Here is a 19,249-nt window from a genome sequence, read left to right as displayed (position 1 = left end):
GGACTGCTTACATGTTTGCATGGGTATGGGGCCATTCCTGCAGCACAATCGGGTTAGCTACCATGCACCTCAGACATATCATGATTCAGTTTGCTTTCAATTGCTGCCTTCCAGCCATGAGAAGATCTGTGTCATTTTTCGATTTTTTTCCTCCCAAAATACATGTTTTTGCATTTCAGTTCAAGGAAATCTCCACACCTGTGAGCCTGCTGCCCTTTCCCTTGCCTCTGAATCTTGCAGGAAAAAAAAAAAACAAAAAAAAACAAAATAGCTTCATGGCTAGGCAGTGAGTGCACAATTAAATTGCCTCAGCCTGATCCAGCCACTGGCATGCTAATCCCGGCTCTCCTGTGGATCTTTTTGCTGAATAAATTGCGAAGGCAGAGCTCAAAGCTCGGTTTCAAAGGCAGTGAGCCCTATGTGGCAGCACAGAGAACAAAATGATGGAACTTTTCAAGATAAAAAATGATTTGAAATGATTTCCACGAGTACTCAAAATTTTGCACTCCAGAAAATTCCTGGTAAGACTTCAACATTTATCTTCATGGTTATATTAATATATACCTTTTAAAATGGAAATGAAAGTTTTTCCAAAACCCCAAAACAATTCTTTCTGGAAACACCAGTGCCCAACACTTTCAGAATCTCACCTGCCCTGAAATCAAATTTTAGGGGAATCAGCAAGGTTTCACATAAGCTTTTTTCATTACCAAGGTTGGGGAAGTGGGTGCCTCCCGAGCTCTTCTCAGGGCCTTTTCCTGTTATCCGTTCCTGTATTCTTGTTTCAGATTTTGCTCTTTCCTTCCATGACATGCTGCTGCATGTTAATAAAGTACACAGTCTATATCAGGGTGTTTGGGATAGTTCATTTAGATATCAAAGTACATGCTCCATCTACTTGGACAGCAGATGACTTAGGTTGTCCACGCAGATGTCTGGGTGAAGAGGTGGCAGAGCTTGGCAGGCACTTATCTAATTTGGGAAGCAGGTCTCTGGTTTATCTTCAATTTGTTATCGTTGCCTGTATATGTCAAGAGTAGCAAAAATATTTGCTTGGAAGTCAGTGAGGCAGGAACTGAATTTGAATTCAGCAAGTCTTCACAGCTTTCATTTTTCACTTATAAAACATTCATGAGGGTCAAATTTTATTTCAATGATGAGGGGCACAAATAACTACAATGAATGAAATGCACTTGTCCAGAAGTAGAGGTTCTTCCTTTCCAGATGACACAGACATAAAAACAGCCAAGGCACAGCTCTCAGCAAGTCTCTGGCTTTTAAGGGTCAACTGAATCTGAATGGAGGTTTGCCCAGCTTAGGTCTCATCAGTGCTTTTGGAGCATTTGTTTCACGTCACTACGGTGACTAATGGAAAAGCAATTGAAATAACTATAAAAGAACCCAATTCCAAAAAGACACCAAGATGGAAGTTCATAATAATCTGTAGATAAAATAAAACCAATAGGAAAGAGTTACATTTCATTCACAATGGTCACTTCAGACAGAGGAATTAGTGCAATTTTAGAGCTCTTTATATTTTCCCTGTCTACCCATTTCACCCATTATTACTACATTAGTACTGAGACAAGACTAGATGCTTTGGTTAAAGGATGAAATGAAATGTAAACTGCATTAAGAATAATATATTCTTAATGGAAGTCCTGCTGCCAATGAGCACTGCAGTTTTGTGAAGAGCAGGTCTTTGGGGTTGCCTGTTTTGTTACTTCCTCATTTCCCTCTGCAGAATAAGTTCTTTACTTCTTCAGAAAGGGGTTTACGTTTAGTAAAATACACCATACTCTAGCATCTTGTCTGAGTATGACACTAAAGAAAGAATTTTATTTTCTTCCTTAAACTATACCAATGAATTTTATTTCAATTTAAGTTAGCCCATAGTTGTCTCTCTTCCAGAATTTCATACTCTGAATACCCATGAATACTGTCTGTTTACCTACTTGTACTGCATTCTGCAGAAACAAATGCTCTTAGCTAGCAGTGCATTTTGAGCTGAGAACAATCATGTGTGACATTGTGGGAGTATCAACTGTGTTATGTTCCATGAGCATTCAGATTATCCTTAGTAAATTTATAATCATTGATGCTTTTTATGGAATTTATTAAAGTAAGTTTTTATTCTCTGCACCTCCAGTTATCTTTGTTCGATTTAACATACATTGCAAACCAAAATAATTTGTTAACTGATCAACTTTGTATTTTTGGCCCTGTTACTGATGAGGGGATGTGGAGCTCAGGCTGTGTCAACCAGCCCTTTGGTCTGAGTGAGCTTCTGAAGTGCTCTGTATCCGCTTTCTCCCCTGTGGCTGCAGTTCCTCTGCTCTGCCTGCTTTGAGTCACTGAGGGAGACAGAGGTCACAGAGATATTCATTTCTCACAAATGTCATGAAAATCAAAACAGCAGAAGTGCAAAAAGACTTGTAGTGTCTGCACAGTGGGAAACAGCAGCCCTTCTCTGCCTGGGGAATGCACACGAGCAGGATGGTCAGTGCTTGGCTGAGGTGCAAGAAGTAAAAACTATAAAATACCTGACAGAGAGGGCTTTGCTTTCCTGCTGGTGTTTATCAGTGTTTTCTGCAAGGCTTACACAAGTATTTTCGCATTCAAGTACTCTTTAATATTCACCTGTCTCAAGGGGTGTTACAATGGTTTGTCAAAAGTTAGCTCTCCACATTAGTCTGGCATCTTTTCATTTTTATCGTGGAAAAAATTAAATTAAAATGTAAACTCACATCACTCTTTTTTGTGCAGTCATATGAAAACTGCCATTCTACATTAAGGCTTTCTAAGCTACCCACATGTACAGGAATGTCCTTCTAACGTACTTTCCTATGGAAATAGGACTGTTGCTGTCTGGTATTAACCACCCTAGCACTTTTTAGAGGTTAATATAGAGCCACCTAAAGAATATGTATTCCTTTGGTTTGTTTTGTTTTCCTCAAGATTACTTACTAATTTACCATATAGTAAGAAAGTGGTCCAAAATTTCAGCCAAATATCTTAATTTTATTTCACAACTCCTTGAAAGGCATCCTTGTAGTACTTTAGTACATATGCAGTCTCTATAAAGGTATTGAAAAAAAAAGTGCTCAGAAAAAAAAAAAGAAAGAAAAAAAAAAAACAAAAAAAAAAACCACAGCAATCAGAAAGGTTGAATGCCAGCTGTACCAAAATATCTTTTGGTTATTAATGAATAGTTTCCATTTTGGAACATTAAGCAATTTGTTCGCTTGCAGTAGAGCAACTCACAAGTGCTTTAATTTATCTTGCTGGCAGGCATCCAGTTCAAGGGTGCAACAGTATATGCTCCAAAATGAGCAGACAGTCTCCATATGGAACATTATTACTTATAAGGATGATTTTTGTATCATTTAGATCACTAATGATGGCTTCCAGTACAGTAATTCCAGAGTGCTGACCCTGTATGACACAGTCTGCCAGGCCTGTGAATCCCATCCAACCGGACTTTGTAAATTAAAGGTAATTTAAAGAGCATAAAGGTTTAATATGGATCATTCATCTCCTCCCTAGCCCTCTCCCTCCTTTTGATGTACCGTGTGTAATAACTGTTTTAGAAGAGGAAAATCTATTTCACAGGTCAGTTGCACAGTCTGATACTTTTCTGTCTTTCACAACCTCTTGTCCATGTGTGTTTTCTTTAAACCACACGTATATATATATATATATATATATATATATATATATTATAAATGTATGGTATGAATACCTGATAGAGCATGCTTTATGGTGGGCCTTTCTCAGGATGGCTCTTCCCAAAGAGCATGGCTGACAACACACATACTTTTTTGCTATAATTTTTAATGGAAGTAAATAAGACTGTGCAGTCTCCCCTGCCAGGCAGCTTGCCTTCACTGTTGAAGTGCCTCTCCTAGGAAGATCTTTTACCTCTCCCATGCTGCTTGGCAGGGGTACTGTAACTGTAATGTATATCATTTCTATACCCATTTTCTGCTGTTGCAAGAGGTATACTATGATGCATGTTACACGGTTTTTGTTGTGTGAAAACACCCGTGAGAGAACATAAAACATTCTTGCTTACATTAAATACCGCTAAGTACAAACATATAGTGCTTTGACAGTTTTAAAATCGTAATCAAAAACCTAGTGCTACGTTTTAAACTGCCAGAATGCTAGGAACTGCCTGGAGAATGCTATATCCCTCTGATTATTATTAGTGTAGCATCCCCCGTCCCTTAAAAAAGAGCCTTCTTGCTCTTATTTTTAGAGGACTGCATGAGACACCTTTTCTGTTTTTCAGAGGGACTTTAAAAGATACTTTGGGAGGGTGTAGGGTAAGGAATACTTAAATGTGCTAATCCTGCTTTCCTACTACCCTGAGGCAAGCACAAATGAATAGGAGACCACCAGTCTTCATTCCTATAAAATGAAGATTAATCAGGTATATCTTAACCCATTTGCCTCACTGTTCTCATTAACGCTAATGGGAAAATATAGTTTTCAAAGTTGCACTGATTGCAATAAAAAACCAGTTACCAAAATAAAATGAAAGTTCACATTTTTCAAATAAATCAGTGAATAGAAACTAGTTTATATGCCCCAATGAGGGCAAAGTCACTTAAATTTCAGATTAAAATAATTATGTCAGAACCATTTCAATTAAAGCTAGGTGGTTTGTTGATTTGTTGTTTTTTGTTGTTGTTTTGTTTTGTTTTGTTGTTTTTTTCAAGGGCTTTCCTCATTCTTACACTTTAGGAATTCAGAAGTATATACGTTTTTTCAATATGCTGGTGTTCTCTTTCTATTATAATAATTTCTATCCTACGACGCTTCAAGGGACTATTTGAACTAGGCTTCCAATTGCATCAAACCACATTCTAATTACCCCTATTACAACATTACTTTGTAATACCTAAATTGCTTTCAGAAAAGGTGTTTCAATTAGGGGACAGTTTATGTCAGGCCATTTCGCATTTTGTGTTCCACTTTTATGGAGCCCATTCTCTAACACATTATCACATCAGAAAAAGCAGCTTTTTCATCAGAACTTCAAGCCTTTGAAAACAACAATGTAATAAAATCTAATTAACACCCAAATTTTAATGTTGGAGGTTTGTCATGTTGGGGCAATTATGAGTTGGTTTTTTTTGTTTGTTTGTTTGTTTTTTAGCTTACTCATTATTAGTAACTATTATTTTAAAATACAAGTTGAGAAAGAAGAAAAGCAGTAAATAGCAAACACAAGGCCAGTAACAGGGCACACACCAGTCTCAGCCCCATCTTTTGGGGCTGGTGGGACTATGTGCTGTGCCAGGCAGGTGGAAGGCCAGGAGCCCGTGAATATGTACACTCTGAAGTCAGATGTTTGATTACAGCACAAACAGGTAGATTTGCACTGCTTTGAGTTTACCTCTTTTACCTACCAGTGCTAGAGAAAGCCAAGCAATCTGATCTTTCTAAGGGGCTGTGCAAACCCTCCAATGGTCATGGGATTTCTTTTCAGAGCAATGTGTATTCAAGGAAGGGAAAAAGAAAAATATCTTTGGGCCCTTATAGCTTCTCCCTCCTGCTATAGCCAGGGCATTCTGCCAACTTCGGCCCCGTCGCTGTGTTCAGCCATTTCTTTACAATCATCTTGCAGAACCCGAAACTCTAATAAAGATCTTTATTTTGTTTTTACATCATTGCTTTTTCATATTTTTATGAAGAACCTCCAGAAATAATTCATATACCAGAAAAGGGTTCCAAAATTTCAAAATTTTTTCAAGTATTTTTTGTTGATCTCATGCAACTCTCTTCTGAGTGTTACCAAATAGTCATCATGTTAGTAGTCACAGCTAGGAATAATGATCACATACAGTACATACTGCTAAAATGAAAAAAATAAAAAATAAAAAAATAAAAATAGAAATCATGCTCTCGTTCATCTATGGCAAGCAGCATCACATGCTGCCTAAGATAAAGGATTTACAGCTACAAGGATCTCACATGGAAACTGGAAAACCTCCATGTCTTGTTTTCTTCGTGTCAGTAGAAAGTACTAGCATTTAAATTGATAATTTATTCCTTCAAAAGATAAGCAAGCTCCTGCTTATCTCCAGAAAATATTAACTGCTAATTTTTTATCTTTCTTACTCTTTCTTACTTCTTTTTTCCTTGCCTCCACCTCCCACCCATTTTTATTTCCTTTTTTGGCAGGAAAATACTTGTAATATAGATGGACTTTGCTATGGTGAAGGAGAGTCAAGCCCTACCAGTCCTTGTCTTCTCTGTGAACCTGATATTTCTAAGTTCACCTGGTCTATTAATGAAAGTAAGACCATTTTTTCTAAGATTTAGAAGTGCTTAGCTGGGAATTTAGTACTAAGTCTATGAAATGCACAGTTCATTTAGCTAACATGGGCCTATCCTGAATAGGACTTTATGTGGTGGGAATAACTGGGTGCACAGGAAGTCCAGGCTGATCAGCAGCAGGAAGAAATCCTCTGTGTGCACTAGGCATCTGGACGCTTATCTTGTTCTGGGTGAAACCTGATAAATTAGTAATTAATAAAACCAATGTAACACCTGAAAAAAAAAAGAAATTTTGACATGCCCAACGAAGGGCCCAAGTCTGTCAGCTAAAAGTGATGGACCCTAAAAATGCCTGTGATCATCTCACAGGTACAAATCTTTAAGGGAACAATTTGAGGAAAACACTGTTTTTAAAACACTAATGTATATTTTTGGTATCTTTCCCTGAGCCAAATGCTATGAAATGCCACATGAAAGACCTTGGCCTGGCAGGGAGTCTAAGTGGTAGGGAACAGCCACTCATTGCCTTCACTGCCACGAAACCTAATGGCTCATTCTTCAGCCATTCATGGCAGGGGTCATGGAGAAGGCTGCCTTTTGAAGCACCTCCTGAATGCTAAGGATTTAATAACAGCTTTTTCATGACTGCATCTCCAGTGTGAAAAAACACCACTGCTTAATGTTTGCTTTACAGATAATCCATAGTTCTAGAAACATTGATCCCTTGGTGCATCTTCACATTTACATGAACATATCTACATCTGCTCGATATAAAGATTATAATAACACTTTTGTGTAGATTCATGTGTTGCTTCTAGAGTTTCTCTGTAATTTTAGGTTCAGTAAGGAGAAGCAATTACAGAGAGGTATGTAAATGAGAGGACATGTTTGATTTGCTTGTTCACAGTTTTATATTCCTGAAGTGACTGAAGGAATTCGTTCCTCTAAAAGATTGATCTTTTCCTTGGGGAGAAACCGGGGATGTTCATGGACAGAGGCTTCTACAGAGTGCAAGTCATGGAAGCAGAAACAATGAAGTGCAACGCAGTGGCCAGAGTCCACAGCTCAATAACCAGGGAGAGAAGTGAGTTGGTACTCCCTTCTCAGAGGTGATAGAAAGGCACTTGAGAAGGACTCAACAAGTTCCAGCAATACAAGACAACAATAAGTTGTCCAAAACCAAGCTTAGAAGCAGGAACACAATTGGAAGGGAAGGAGCTATTCATGAGCCCTTGGAATTTCTGTTCCAGACTAGCCACTTTGAATTCTCTCTATTTAGAAACACAGAGCTCTTGTTTATGTCCTAAAAAATTAATTTCCTGTTAATAAAAGGCATAGGGAGATCCATCTCAAGTGTTGTCCAATGAAGAATCCCATTACATGTTACTTGAAAGAGTAGTTAGAATGCCTAATGGTAAGCCAGGCCTGAAGAAAAACTTGTGTGCCTGAAAGAAAGCCTTTTTTCTCCAAAGATACGATTTAGTTTAATGAGAGGCGTTAACTATGACACACAAATCTTGTGCCTCCGTTCTGTCCTTCCACTGTATTGGCCACAGCTATTCTGTCTTCAGGGGTAAGCAGATTATGACTGTCATATAAAATTATCATTACTGGTACTAAGATATTTTAATTTTAAAAATTAGGAAATGGCTTAAAAAGAAAAAAAAAAAAAAACAACAACAAAAAAAAACATTTATTTTGGAATTTATAAAACTAGGAGTGATATATGAAATCTGAAACAGATCTTGGTTCACTTTTCAATAATTTAAAAATCTAAAAATATTGAGAAGGTACTTCTCAAGCTTGTTTTCAAATATATGAGTACCTTTTAAAAAGTACTGCAATAACTAGGAGTGTATATATGTTCACTGGATAGCAAGGAGGCTTCTGTGGAATTAAAAACACTCTTGTTCACAGACTCCCTTCAGAATATCTGATATTATCTTATTTCATGGTCTACAACATCTTGTAACCCTCCATCCAGTTAACACCTTTGTGTTTATCTCTAAATGCATACCAGCATCAATATTTCATTCATTACTTTGGGCACAACTTTTATGGGCTCCATGGTTTGAGTGTTTCTGAAGTAAAAGGTAATTAATGGATGGAAGCTTTCTACAGTTTTGCCAGGACAATCTGCTGGCCAAGCAGTTTAGAAAGCTCTGATAGCACAGCAGCAGTGAGTGCAGAGGCATTTAAATAATTGTATAATGTGAGACATGCTACAGAAAGCAGAACTTGATAAAAGGATATGCACACACAAAGAATCCCTGATGATGACTTCCCACAAGCATTATGCAAAGACACATGCTGTCTTTATGAGAACACATGTATAGCTCATAGTTTTAGAGTGTGACTTGAAATTAATCCTCAGTATTAGAGATGTTCTCTAAGTTAAAAACAACTATGCACAAGTTGCATTGTGAGAAGATTCCTTTAAATATCAGTATACATCAATTTGTACTGCTGGTTAGAAAGAAAAGATGGCTTGAGACTGAGGAGGTTTAGGACACTGAGACAAAATTCCCAGCCCTGCACAGTGCTGCTGTCACCTAAGGGTATTCATCTGATCTTCCTTTTCCTTGGTTTCCAATATTAAAATGTAATACTTTTCTCTACCTTGTCCTTCTTACATATTTATATTGGACATATCTTCAGGCAGCATTTGTCTTTTACTGTAAAATAGCCCAGTATAATTAGGCTTTTATCTTCATTAAGGAAAGACTGAACGTAAACATCACTAAAAATAACAATGCCAATGTTGACATGATATGCACTACTGTCTCTAGGGATAGAGAATTTCATTATCACTGATGTGCCTCTCCCAGCACTGAGAAGATCTTTATTCCAGAAATGTCCAACTGAATTCAATCACATTGCTCAGGCTTAATTACCACTCATGTGTAAAGGCAGTAGATAGAATCTACTCAACAGAAGAGTTACACAACTTCCTCACCCCTGCCCCATCTTCCCGAAGTTGTACACCCAATTTGTCATTCATCATTTTGAGAATTAGTTTGCTTATATTTAGGTAGATTGATAGATAGATAAATAGATAGATAGAATAATTAATATATACATGTATTAGAGATAAAATTGTTTTAGTAAGAACTGAGGGAGTTGGATCAGTGGGAGGTTATAAAAGTCTTGTCCAATCTCCTCCCATGTATCAGATAGACATCAAAAGTAATCAAAGTTCAGTATGGGATGTGAGAAAAATAGAAGTAAAAAAGTATACTATTTGGCAAAGCCATTTGCTGCCTCTAACATCCACATTGTTTCCTCCATCAGTCTCAGGATGCTTTCTCCACCCTCGTGACTGAGAGCACCCCTAAGAAGACCCACAGTCTGAATCTTCACATGGGAGAAACAGGAATTTATGTAATCGTGGTTTCATTTTTTGCTGTTTAGACAACCTGCCTCCTGTGTTCCAGGCCCCCTCCAGCCAGCTGCTGACATTTATTGGTGAGAATTTTGTTTACCAGTTAATAGCAGTGGATCCGGAAGGGTCAGCTGTGCTATTCATCCTAGAGGCTGGGCCGCAGGATGCCAGGCTCTCTCCTGCTGGCCTTCTTATCTGGAAAGTGGATTCAGAAGACAGGCAGACCTTTGAATTCACGGTGTCGGATGAATGCAATGCACAGAGCAGATACTCTATTGAGGTAAGGAAATGAATGCTTTAAAAGGAAAACAAAACAAACCTGTTTATCATGTCATCACTTTGGTGCAATTGTTGTTATAGCTAATAATTTGTTACTGTCTTAAAAACTCAGACTTCAGCTATTTCCTCATAAGGGTATATTATCCAGCATAGCAATAATGATCAATTAATGGAATAAATATATCTGAGAACATAGAAACTACATATACAATGAACAAGAGAGAGTGCTATTGATTGCTGTTTGAAAGAACTCTCTTGCAGAGCCTGTTAATGGTTCATTAATCTGCTTTAAAATTCACATTCTGCATTTGGATTGCAGAAGAACAAAAAAAAAAAAAAAAAAGCATATAACATAAAAGACCAAGTTTTAGCTATAAAAGGGAGATTATAACTCACTCTCAATGATATTTTTAGAGGGTGTCTTGCTCTTATGTCATTACTCCACACTTTAAGTTTCTTGGCAGAGCTTGTGCATTGCTTTGTCTTTATTGTGTAGCCTAGCATTAATCCCATGATAGGATGAGCTAATAAAGTGGGATGCAGACTCTTGCCACAAGAGCAGTTTTGTGAAGAAAATAAAAGAATTTTTTCCTAAAGATTCCAATTTTTACTCATTCAAACCACTGTCATCAAAAATACCAGTCTGCTGAACACACATAGCAAAGAGGAAGCATTTCAAACTAGATCTGTGCTTAACTAGATGAGATAGTGCAAAGGTTCAAATCTATTGAAATGCTGTTCTCATCAATATATAACATGACCTGTACCTCTCTTCCTTGCAATAGAGACTGGCTAAAGAATGCCACAATCCTGTTCCTGCCTGGGAGACATTTGTAATGTAAAACAGTAAGGAAGGTACATGGGCAGGCAAAGAGAAAAGATTTTTTTTCAGTTCTTTGAAGAATGAGGAACGAATCCTGCCCTCAGATATCATGTAAAAACTGCTGTTATAGCAAATAGGACTTTTTTTTTCTTGTAAGAAATTAGAATGTGCCCTTAAGTGATGAAGAAAAATCCCTTTAATGTCACGCTTTCAGCCAAATAAATAAGTATGCTGAGTATGAGACCATCTATCCAGACAAAATAAATTGGTTAGAAATAAGTCTTCATAATACTAGAAAATGTGTTTGCACTGCAAATCCATCCCTTCCTGAAGGGTACCAATACACCTCTCAGTGGTGATTATTTGGAAGATCATTATCACAATTCCCTTTTGCCTTCCTCAGGTTCGAGTGAAGCTCTGCAGCTGCCTCAATGGTGGAACGTGTGTTACCAATATTAAATTCCCTCCAGGACTTGGCGAATATCTGTGCTTATGTCCAAATGGTTTTGATGGGGAGTTTTGCCAGGAAGATATTAATGAGTGCAAGTCAAACCCATGCGGCAGCGGAACGTGTGTGGACAGCGTGGACCGCTACATCTGTAAATGTCCCCCTGGTTTGGGAGGTAAGGCATCACTGTTCCCATCTCTGATTTAACTAGAGACATATTGCATTTCAGGGTATTTTGAGCATGCACAACCACAACAATCCGTCAAATGAACTGCATTTGCTTCCTCTTCTGCTCCCATGACTCAGCTGTAGACAGATAGAAAGTGTGTAAAGGCAGCTATCTAATTATCCATGCTCAAGGAAAGAGAAAAGACCTAAAGGTCTGTAGTTATGAAATGACCATTCAAGGAGGCTGCAAATCACTCTGATCTCAGCTTCCACTGGCTTATTTCCCAGCTGTCCATCTGTGAGAAGAGCCAGAGGAAGACTGAGTGAAAAAGGTGAGGATCCAGGACCCTCTCACACTCCTAAGGATTATAGTAAATGAAGCCAATGAAAGAACTCTGAATGAATTTATTTATTTATCAGGTCTATGAAGAAGTAGATATGCAAAACATGCAGAAATAAATTCATTTAGTCCTAGCTGAAATTTCCTCAAGTTTAAGCCTTAGAAAACTGCAAGCCCATTGGGTTGTCAGACAGGTGGAACAAAAGCTAATCTTTTAAGCTGTTCAGGGCTGAACAAAATAGGTTTTTAAGAGATGCAGGGAAGAGCAATGATCAGTACCCCCCAAAAGAAAGATCTTAGAAAGGCAGAATGTAAAGCATGAAGAGGAGAAGTGGAAGAATTAAATGCAGTGAAGACAAAAGAGGTGGATGCAAGACATATGGTACAAACAGGAATAGAGAGAGTGAAAACCTGACATGTCAGGAGAAAGAGAAGCATCTAATAGATGATGGAGGTGAGGAGAGAACATGATGGTACCTGTCATGCCATTTATATTGTCAGCTTTGGTGCATTTGGGACATCTGTGAATGATTCCCACGCAGTAGAAAACACTTGTGACAGCACGTGGGGATGACTCCCCTGTGCTCTGCAGGCTGGAGCCAGCCACTCGAGGTTCTGCTGCTTGAAGCTTCTGGCATATGGCTGTGCTGAGTCACTGCTGGGTCTCGTAGAGCATCCAGCACCTCCTCCAAGCCAGGACCCACACTCCAGCTGCTCAGAGCATGACTCACTGCCAACACAACAGATTTTAATTTGGCCCAAGCATGCCTTCTCCTGTAATTTCACTGAAATTGTGGCCTTTTCATTCGCAGTGTAGCCTTTCTGGAGGTACAAGGGAATACTGAACATACATGTTTTGTCCAGCATTTCTAAATTTGGCCCTTGCTTAACTTTGCAGACAAAGGGCTGCTAACACGGGTGCTGTTTAAAACAGCCAGTCACTCACCTGGGTCACTAAGCAGTCATTGGAATGTGAATATTTTTGTTACTATCCAGTCATGTCAGTGTTAAATTAGCCTCTCAAAAGTGAGGGGTACTAACTGAAACTGTGTTAAAATGTCTCTTGGATCAGCACTGTTTCAAAAGAAATGAAAAAAAAAAAAATCAACCTTAAGCTGAACTCAGCTTTCAGTACTCGAACTTGTCAAAAAAAAAAAAAAAACCCTATTCTGCTCACATATGAAAGCATGAACAGATTCATGATACCTCTAATGTTGGCTACTGTACAGTGCCATAGCTTTGAAAATACCAAGTAAAGGTAACATCAAAGGCCCAGGGTCTATAATCAAAAACCTCTATTTTAAACAAAAACAGATAGATTTGCCTCAGTGGGCTTATACAGGCAGAAAGGTACCCCTTCTCTTTCAGCAGGTCATGGCACTTTCACTGTTTTAGTCATGTGGGATTGCAAGTCCAGATTTCGTTACCTATAAAATTCCACTGGAAATAAAAAAAAAAAAAATCAGAGTTGAGAGTTCAGAAAATGGCCTGAAAGATCCACATAATACCTAGATGGCTGATCTTGTTGATCTAGTCGATCTGGTAGTGACTCCAGGTAATGTTATAGCACAGCCAAAGCCTGCTGCTCTCCGAAGGGTTTATGCTGGAAAAGACTACTCGTAGAGGGGGACACAAACCTAAGAACAACATTAGAAAATGAAATTTTGATCAAAATATAAAAGTCCCCAAATAAATTAGCACATGTAGAATGGCATGGTGCTCAATTCTGCTGTAAATGTTATTATGAGCACAGGGAAATTTAGGATCATTTTTGGCTAGATTTGGCTAAACACCTTAAAAACACCATGAGGACCAATTCTTCATTGCCTTCAATGAGGTGGATTAACTGAATAAAAATCAATATAATTCCATGAGTTAATGATGTCAGTGTATCTGCTCCCATTGTTTGATCTTCTCTACCAGTTTCACACCACTGCCTTTACTCACTTTATGTGTTATGGAACATAAACTGAGTGAAATCGAGCTCTATTATTCCACTTAAAACAGTCTGCCATAATTGCGATGCATTGTTTACAAATTCACGGTAATTGTATTATGAAAAGTGGTTTTCATTCTTTTATTTCTATAGTGAAATATCCAACACTTCAAAATAGCATGTTTGAAAATAACATACAGGCTGCTCTGAAAACAAGGACACAGGACACCTTGATGGCCAGAGAAACACTCAGTTTTCTGGAACCCCTAAGTCCTGTCAGTTGAAATAAATGTGTTGCTTTTGTTGTACTTCCCTGGCCCAAAAAGCTAAAACGGAAGCAATAGCAAAATACAAATATAATTGAGTGAAACAGGAATACAACTCAAAATTTTAATAGCAGGTAAGAAATTATATGCAAGTGGAGCTGAAAGCCAGCTGGGAAATAGATGATTTTACTTCAGGGCAGGTTCTGTGACAACAATAAAAGCTCATCCTTGATGCTGTGTTTATGTCTCAATTCCCCAGAAAACCATCAATAATCTAATGAGAAGGCAATGCTATACTGCTCAAGTGACAGCACCATTTCACCATCAAATCTTTACAAATGATAGGGAACAGGTAGTAGAAAGAAAATGTTTAACTCTTTTGAGAGCTTCCCAAACATCACTGCAAGAGACGAAGGATAAGGAACGAAGTGCCTTGCTAAATGGTAGCAATTAAAGTGCATCTGTGTATCTCAGGCAAAGTAACTGCATAATTTAAGAATGGTAACAAGGCAGGAGAGAAGCCAAAGGAAAATATGAGAGGAGGATAACTCCAGAATTATTAATACTTTGAATTTCTGCAGAGACTTATACATGCTTATCTCATTGTGTGTTCAAAGCACATTCATTTACCTTCACCCTTCACCGGTGGTAAAAATAATTCCTATTGTTTCTTCCCTGGGCTACTGAAAGCAAGAATATCATCTGCTTGAGAATAGAAACCCTTCTTGGAAAAATTAAAAAAAAAAAAGTATCTAAATCTCTAAATCAGAAAACCATTTTTTCCTTATGTATCCAGTTAATATATAAAGGGGAGGGAGAGGGGACGGAACAAGCTATAATTTCATTTTATTTTTCAGGCATCTGAAAAAAAAATTGTTCATGTTGTATAATAACCATAGAATTCATCAATGAGATTGCTTCATCATTTATAATCAACATAACATGAACACAGTCAAAAAGACTCTCTCTGCATCTGTAGGTGGTCCGCTCTTCTCGGGGTATAAAAAGACTTCAACTTCTCAACCAATTTCTCATGCAGGGATGGAGAAATAGAGGTGGCATGGAAACAGATGTTTCAACCTTGCAACCTGAGGATCTTTTATTCCTAATATTTTTATTTGTATGGTAACAGTGCCAACAGAATTGAGACTCTCTTGTGTTGCAGTGTACTGGAGGTCATGCAAGCATAATAACTGACATTTCTTGTTGCAGACAGTTTTCTGTCCATTGCTACTGATTCTTTAGCAACCTTCAGTCAAAATTCAGACTTTCTAAATATTTGTCATCAGACTCTGTGGGATTAACATTATGCCAAGATTGATCAGATATTGTTTAAAATCATATCTGTTTGAGTCAAAGTGCTTGCATAGTTCCACCTTTAAGTTACGAAATTCAGTCAAGTGGGTTTTAAAATTAAGCTTGCTATTTATGTTCTTCCTTGGCTTTTTGTAATTCTCTCATCTTTGAGATTTTTAAGTCAGACTTTTGCAAAACAGACTATATAGAAGGGAGGAGAAGGGACTGAGCGGGAAGAAGTTTTTGTTTCTCAAAACCGTGAAATTCATTCCTATTTTGATTGTCTGTGGTATCATGTTTAGTCTTTAAACTCCAGCCAGTGAAAGAAAATAATCACTAGTCTAACCGGTAATCCAAAATATAACAATGGAGGGAAAAAAGTAAATTAATACCTGCAACACCAGGTATTTAAATGAAACAAGGAGAGCTTTCCTAGAGCAAGAAACATGCAAAACCAGAACAATCTAGATTCAAATGGCACCAGAAAAGGGACATGCCTTTTGTTCTTCTTTTCTTTCCCCCTCCCCCCCCCCCCCCCAAGAGACAAAGCAGCCATGAGTCAGTAGCTTCTTGAGACAGCTCAATCAAGAGAGACTTCAATTAGATTTTCTTACATGGAGATATTATTTTAACTTGAAAGGAGCTGTGCAAGCTATCTGAAATGCAGAAGCAATGAGAGATTATGTTGTAGAAGATGAATAATGATGTTCTGTTCTTATCATTCTGTATTTCATTCCTCTGTGACAAAATTCTCTTTTGAAGAAAAAATATTCTTTTATCCTTAAATCTTCTGCCATGATAGAGCTGAACAGCTAATATGGAATATGCCATTCTGTACCTTATGGTATGTCATGAAACAGGTACTTGGACTATTCAGACAGCATCCCAGTCTGCTTGGGTATTCCTACAATTAACAAAGGGCATGCCTTAACAGAAATTATATGGGATAGTTTAAGACTGGACTGTCAGGACTTAATATTCTGGTAGCCAAGCAAGTTTTCTCAAGTACACAGAGAGAGCATCATGCATATCTGAAGCCAGAGGGAGTTTTTAAACAACGCTGTATATGCTTATTCTGTATCATTTAATGTTCAGATAGTTATTTTAGCTTTTGGGTCAGCTTCCCCTGCAGGTACCTATTAAATCATTCAGTGTTGTGAATTTGAATATCAGTTACATCAAGGGATTTTTTTAAATGACTATTTCCAAAATCAGCAATAGCCAAGATCCATTGTTTTGGATTCAGATCCTACAGCAGCTTATCTTCTGAACACCAGCACTGTGGCTTAGAGACAATTTCAGAGAGTTTCTTCAAATTTTAAATAGAAAAACCTCTAGGTTTTTTGTTTGTTTGTTGTATTTATTTATTTATTTATTTTTTAAAGAATTTCATCATTTTGTCTGATTTACCTTTAGCCAGACTGTGCTGTTGTACAATAAGCTGTTAATAGCGTGAGGTTCACATAGAAACGAAGAGTGTAATATGTCAGTACATGGCATATCCTAAAGTCAAAGTGGTGAGACTGGCTTCTTCAGTGTATGACAAAGATCGCACATAAACATGACAACAAAAGCAGCAGCAAAGGTGTGAAATGTAGGGGCAATCATTTATTTAATATGCATAGTTTTCTAGGAGCAGTAGTCTCAGGTTCAGCACTTCTGGTGCCAATAACAACAGTAATAAACAGTGTGATAAAAGCAGGTTTAAGTGAGACAGTGGGGAATTTGGCACTATGTGAGTGATGCACCTTGTAATGAGTTTACAGCTGAGAAGTAAGCCTTAGTCTGCTTGAACATTTGAGCTGAGGAATAAACAGGGAATCTTTCCCAATTATTAACCTCCACTTTGTTTTGCCACAGGGCTTACTTGTCAGGAGGACAGGAATGAATGTGAAGAGAGTCTTTGTTTTCCTGGAGTGTCCTGTATGAATACCTTTGGTTCATATATATGTGGAATTTGCCCCAGTGGGATGGAGGGAAATGGTAAAACTTGCAAACGTAAGTGCTTGATTTGTTTTAATAGAAGGGTAAATATGAATCCACTTCTACTACGATTATCCTTAATCAAGTACTTTGCCACTTGTTTCAAGGACAGACCTCTAAATATATAAACCAGACTATTGTCATGTTATATTAATATGGATAATTGCAAATTGGTCTTGGTTTGCAATTTTTCACTGCAGTTTAGTCTCATTTTGATTAGAACGAACACCATAGCATACAAAAGAAAAAAAAAAAGAAAAAAAAAAAAAAAGGATTTTCCAGATGCCAGCTAGATAGTTTGCCAAGGACATTCCCCAAGTTCTCCACTGTTTCACTCCTAAATATATCATATACTAACAAGTACTCAGGGAGCACCTCCAGGATTACTCCTGTTCTGAGTGAATGCAGGAAGGATATAGAGTAGGAGAAAGAAGGTCTCAGATAGTTTCATGACACGAAGGAGTCCATACCTGCTGAGCTCACATTTGGCATAAAGTCATGCCACAGTTCCCAACTAGCAAAAGTCCAGGAACAATTTTATACCTGCTCAGTATTTGTTGTTGGGGCAGTCCTCAGCAAATTCTTTAGTAGGGGGCTGCACTGACTTTGTACCATGCTGAGACCTTTCCATCACAATGGGATGTGACCTAGTCTGCATTTTTTCAGTCACACACACACAGGTCTTCTCCAGAAATAACATTTGGTGGGAAGGGAGGAGAAAACTCAACATTTGATGTATTTTGCATTTATTTGTTAGGGTTTCCAAATAAACACAAAAGTAAAATAGAACAACAACAAAAAAAGATTAAAAAAAAAAAAAAAAGAGCTGTAATTGCAGGATCCTGGCATCAGCAGGATTGCTCTTGGTGGGTTTACCAAATATACCTTTAATGATATTGCCTAATGTCTGCATAGAAATGTTTTCTTTAATGTATTGTTTGGCCATAATGATCATTTCAAAGTGATTTTATGTCTGTCTCACCAAAGTGTAGGTAATTTGACTAATGAATTGATGACTAATGAGCATATACAAAATTATGCACTTTTTCAAAATATATCAGAATCATAATTTCTTCCTATGCATTTTTAATTACAAAGATATTTCTAAAATGCACATTTATTAGAACAAGTAAACATGAGGTCTTCCTTGCCTACCCAAAACAAGATAGAAATCATCCTTCATGTGTGTAACATACAGACTGCAATATGTCCACGCATGCTTCCCTTGCTGAAGCAAGTGTAAGGGCTTGCCAGAGGAAGGAAAAGAAAACTGAAGTAATTTTATAACTGCTACAGTGCTATAAATTATGTAGAAATTAGTATTTTCAAAATTTTTCAGTATTCAGCTTTCTTATTTACATCCATATATAATTAGTGCAAATATCTTGAAGAGTAAAAAGTTTGCAGCTAAACTAACCAAAGCTAACAAACACACACACTATAGTTTCAGGCAGAAGCTTTTGAGGAGAGTCAGGAATCAGGCCGACCTCAGGTCCCAGGGATTAGCATAGCATCTTCATCCAAGTAACAACGCTGCATAATGCATAGGGACCTGAGGCCTCCTTACTGCCCTTAGCTCAATAAAAGATCACTGTGCATAATAAGTATATCTCTCAGATAAGCAAGGTTTAGTGAATTTGTGTACTGTAATTTTTCCTATGCTCATACAGAAGCTTTACTGTATGTCAGCAGCTGACTCACCTGATTTGCCTTTATTTGCTTGATGGTTGGCTCCCAGAACAAACTTCTGTCAAGTTATCTGATTTGTTGTTACTGCTGCTTTTTATCATCAATCACAGTTAAGCTCTTAAAACCTTGTTTCCTCATCTCCATGCTTTCTTTTTACAGCTGTGCTTGCTGCTGACATTACACAGGTTTTAGTCATTGACAACAGCAATGGCAAAGGTGACTCAAACAAGACTACGGTCGAGTGGCCACTGCAACCCTTAGAGGCAAAGAACTCTCCTGTAATTAAGAATTTTAACAGAAGTGATACACATGGTAGGTATACAAGGATATGAAATATTTTTGGGATGTTGC

General features: G+C 37.7%; 1 protein-coding gene across 1 annotated transcript in view; it reads left to right on the top strand.

Annotated features, from left to right (window-relative positions):
• Window positions 1-19,249, top strand: part of LOC311210619 (von Willebrand factor D and EGF domain-containing protein-like) — a gene marked incomplete at both ends in the record, with an annotated part of 180,403 nt that overhangs the window by 98,092 nt on the left and 63,062 nt on the right. Inside the window, 6 exons of the mRNA XM_084288620.1 lie at window positions 3,391-3,495; window positions 6,193-6,307; window positions 9,700-9,950; window positions 11,176-11,395; window positions 17,087-17,224; window positions 19,058-19,210. Coding sequence (XP_084144746.1) covers window positions 3,391-3,495; window positions 6,193-6,307; window positions 9,700-9,950; window positions 11,176-11,395; window positions 17,087-17,224; window positions 19,058-19,210 — 982 coding nt within the window. The remainder of the gene's footprint in view (window positions 1-3,390; window positions 3,496-6,192; window positions 6,308-9,699; window positions 9,951-11,175; window positions 11,396-17,086; window positions 17,225-19,057; window positions 19,211-19,249) is intronic.

The sequence above is a fragment of the Netta rufina genome (genome assembly GCF_964035555.1).
Source record: "Netta rufina genome assembly, chromosome: 6".
NCBI classification, from domain to species: Eukaryota; Metazoa; Chordata; class Aves; order Anseriformes; family Anatidae; genus Netta; species Netta rufina.
The sequence above is the reverse complement of the archived record's forward strand: the minus strand, read 5'-3'. Positions and strand labels throughout refer to the sequence as shown.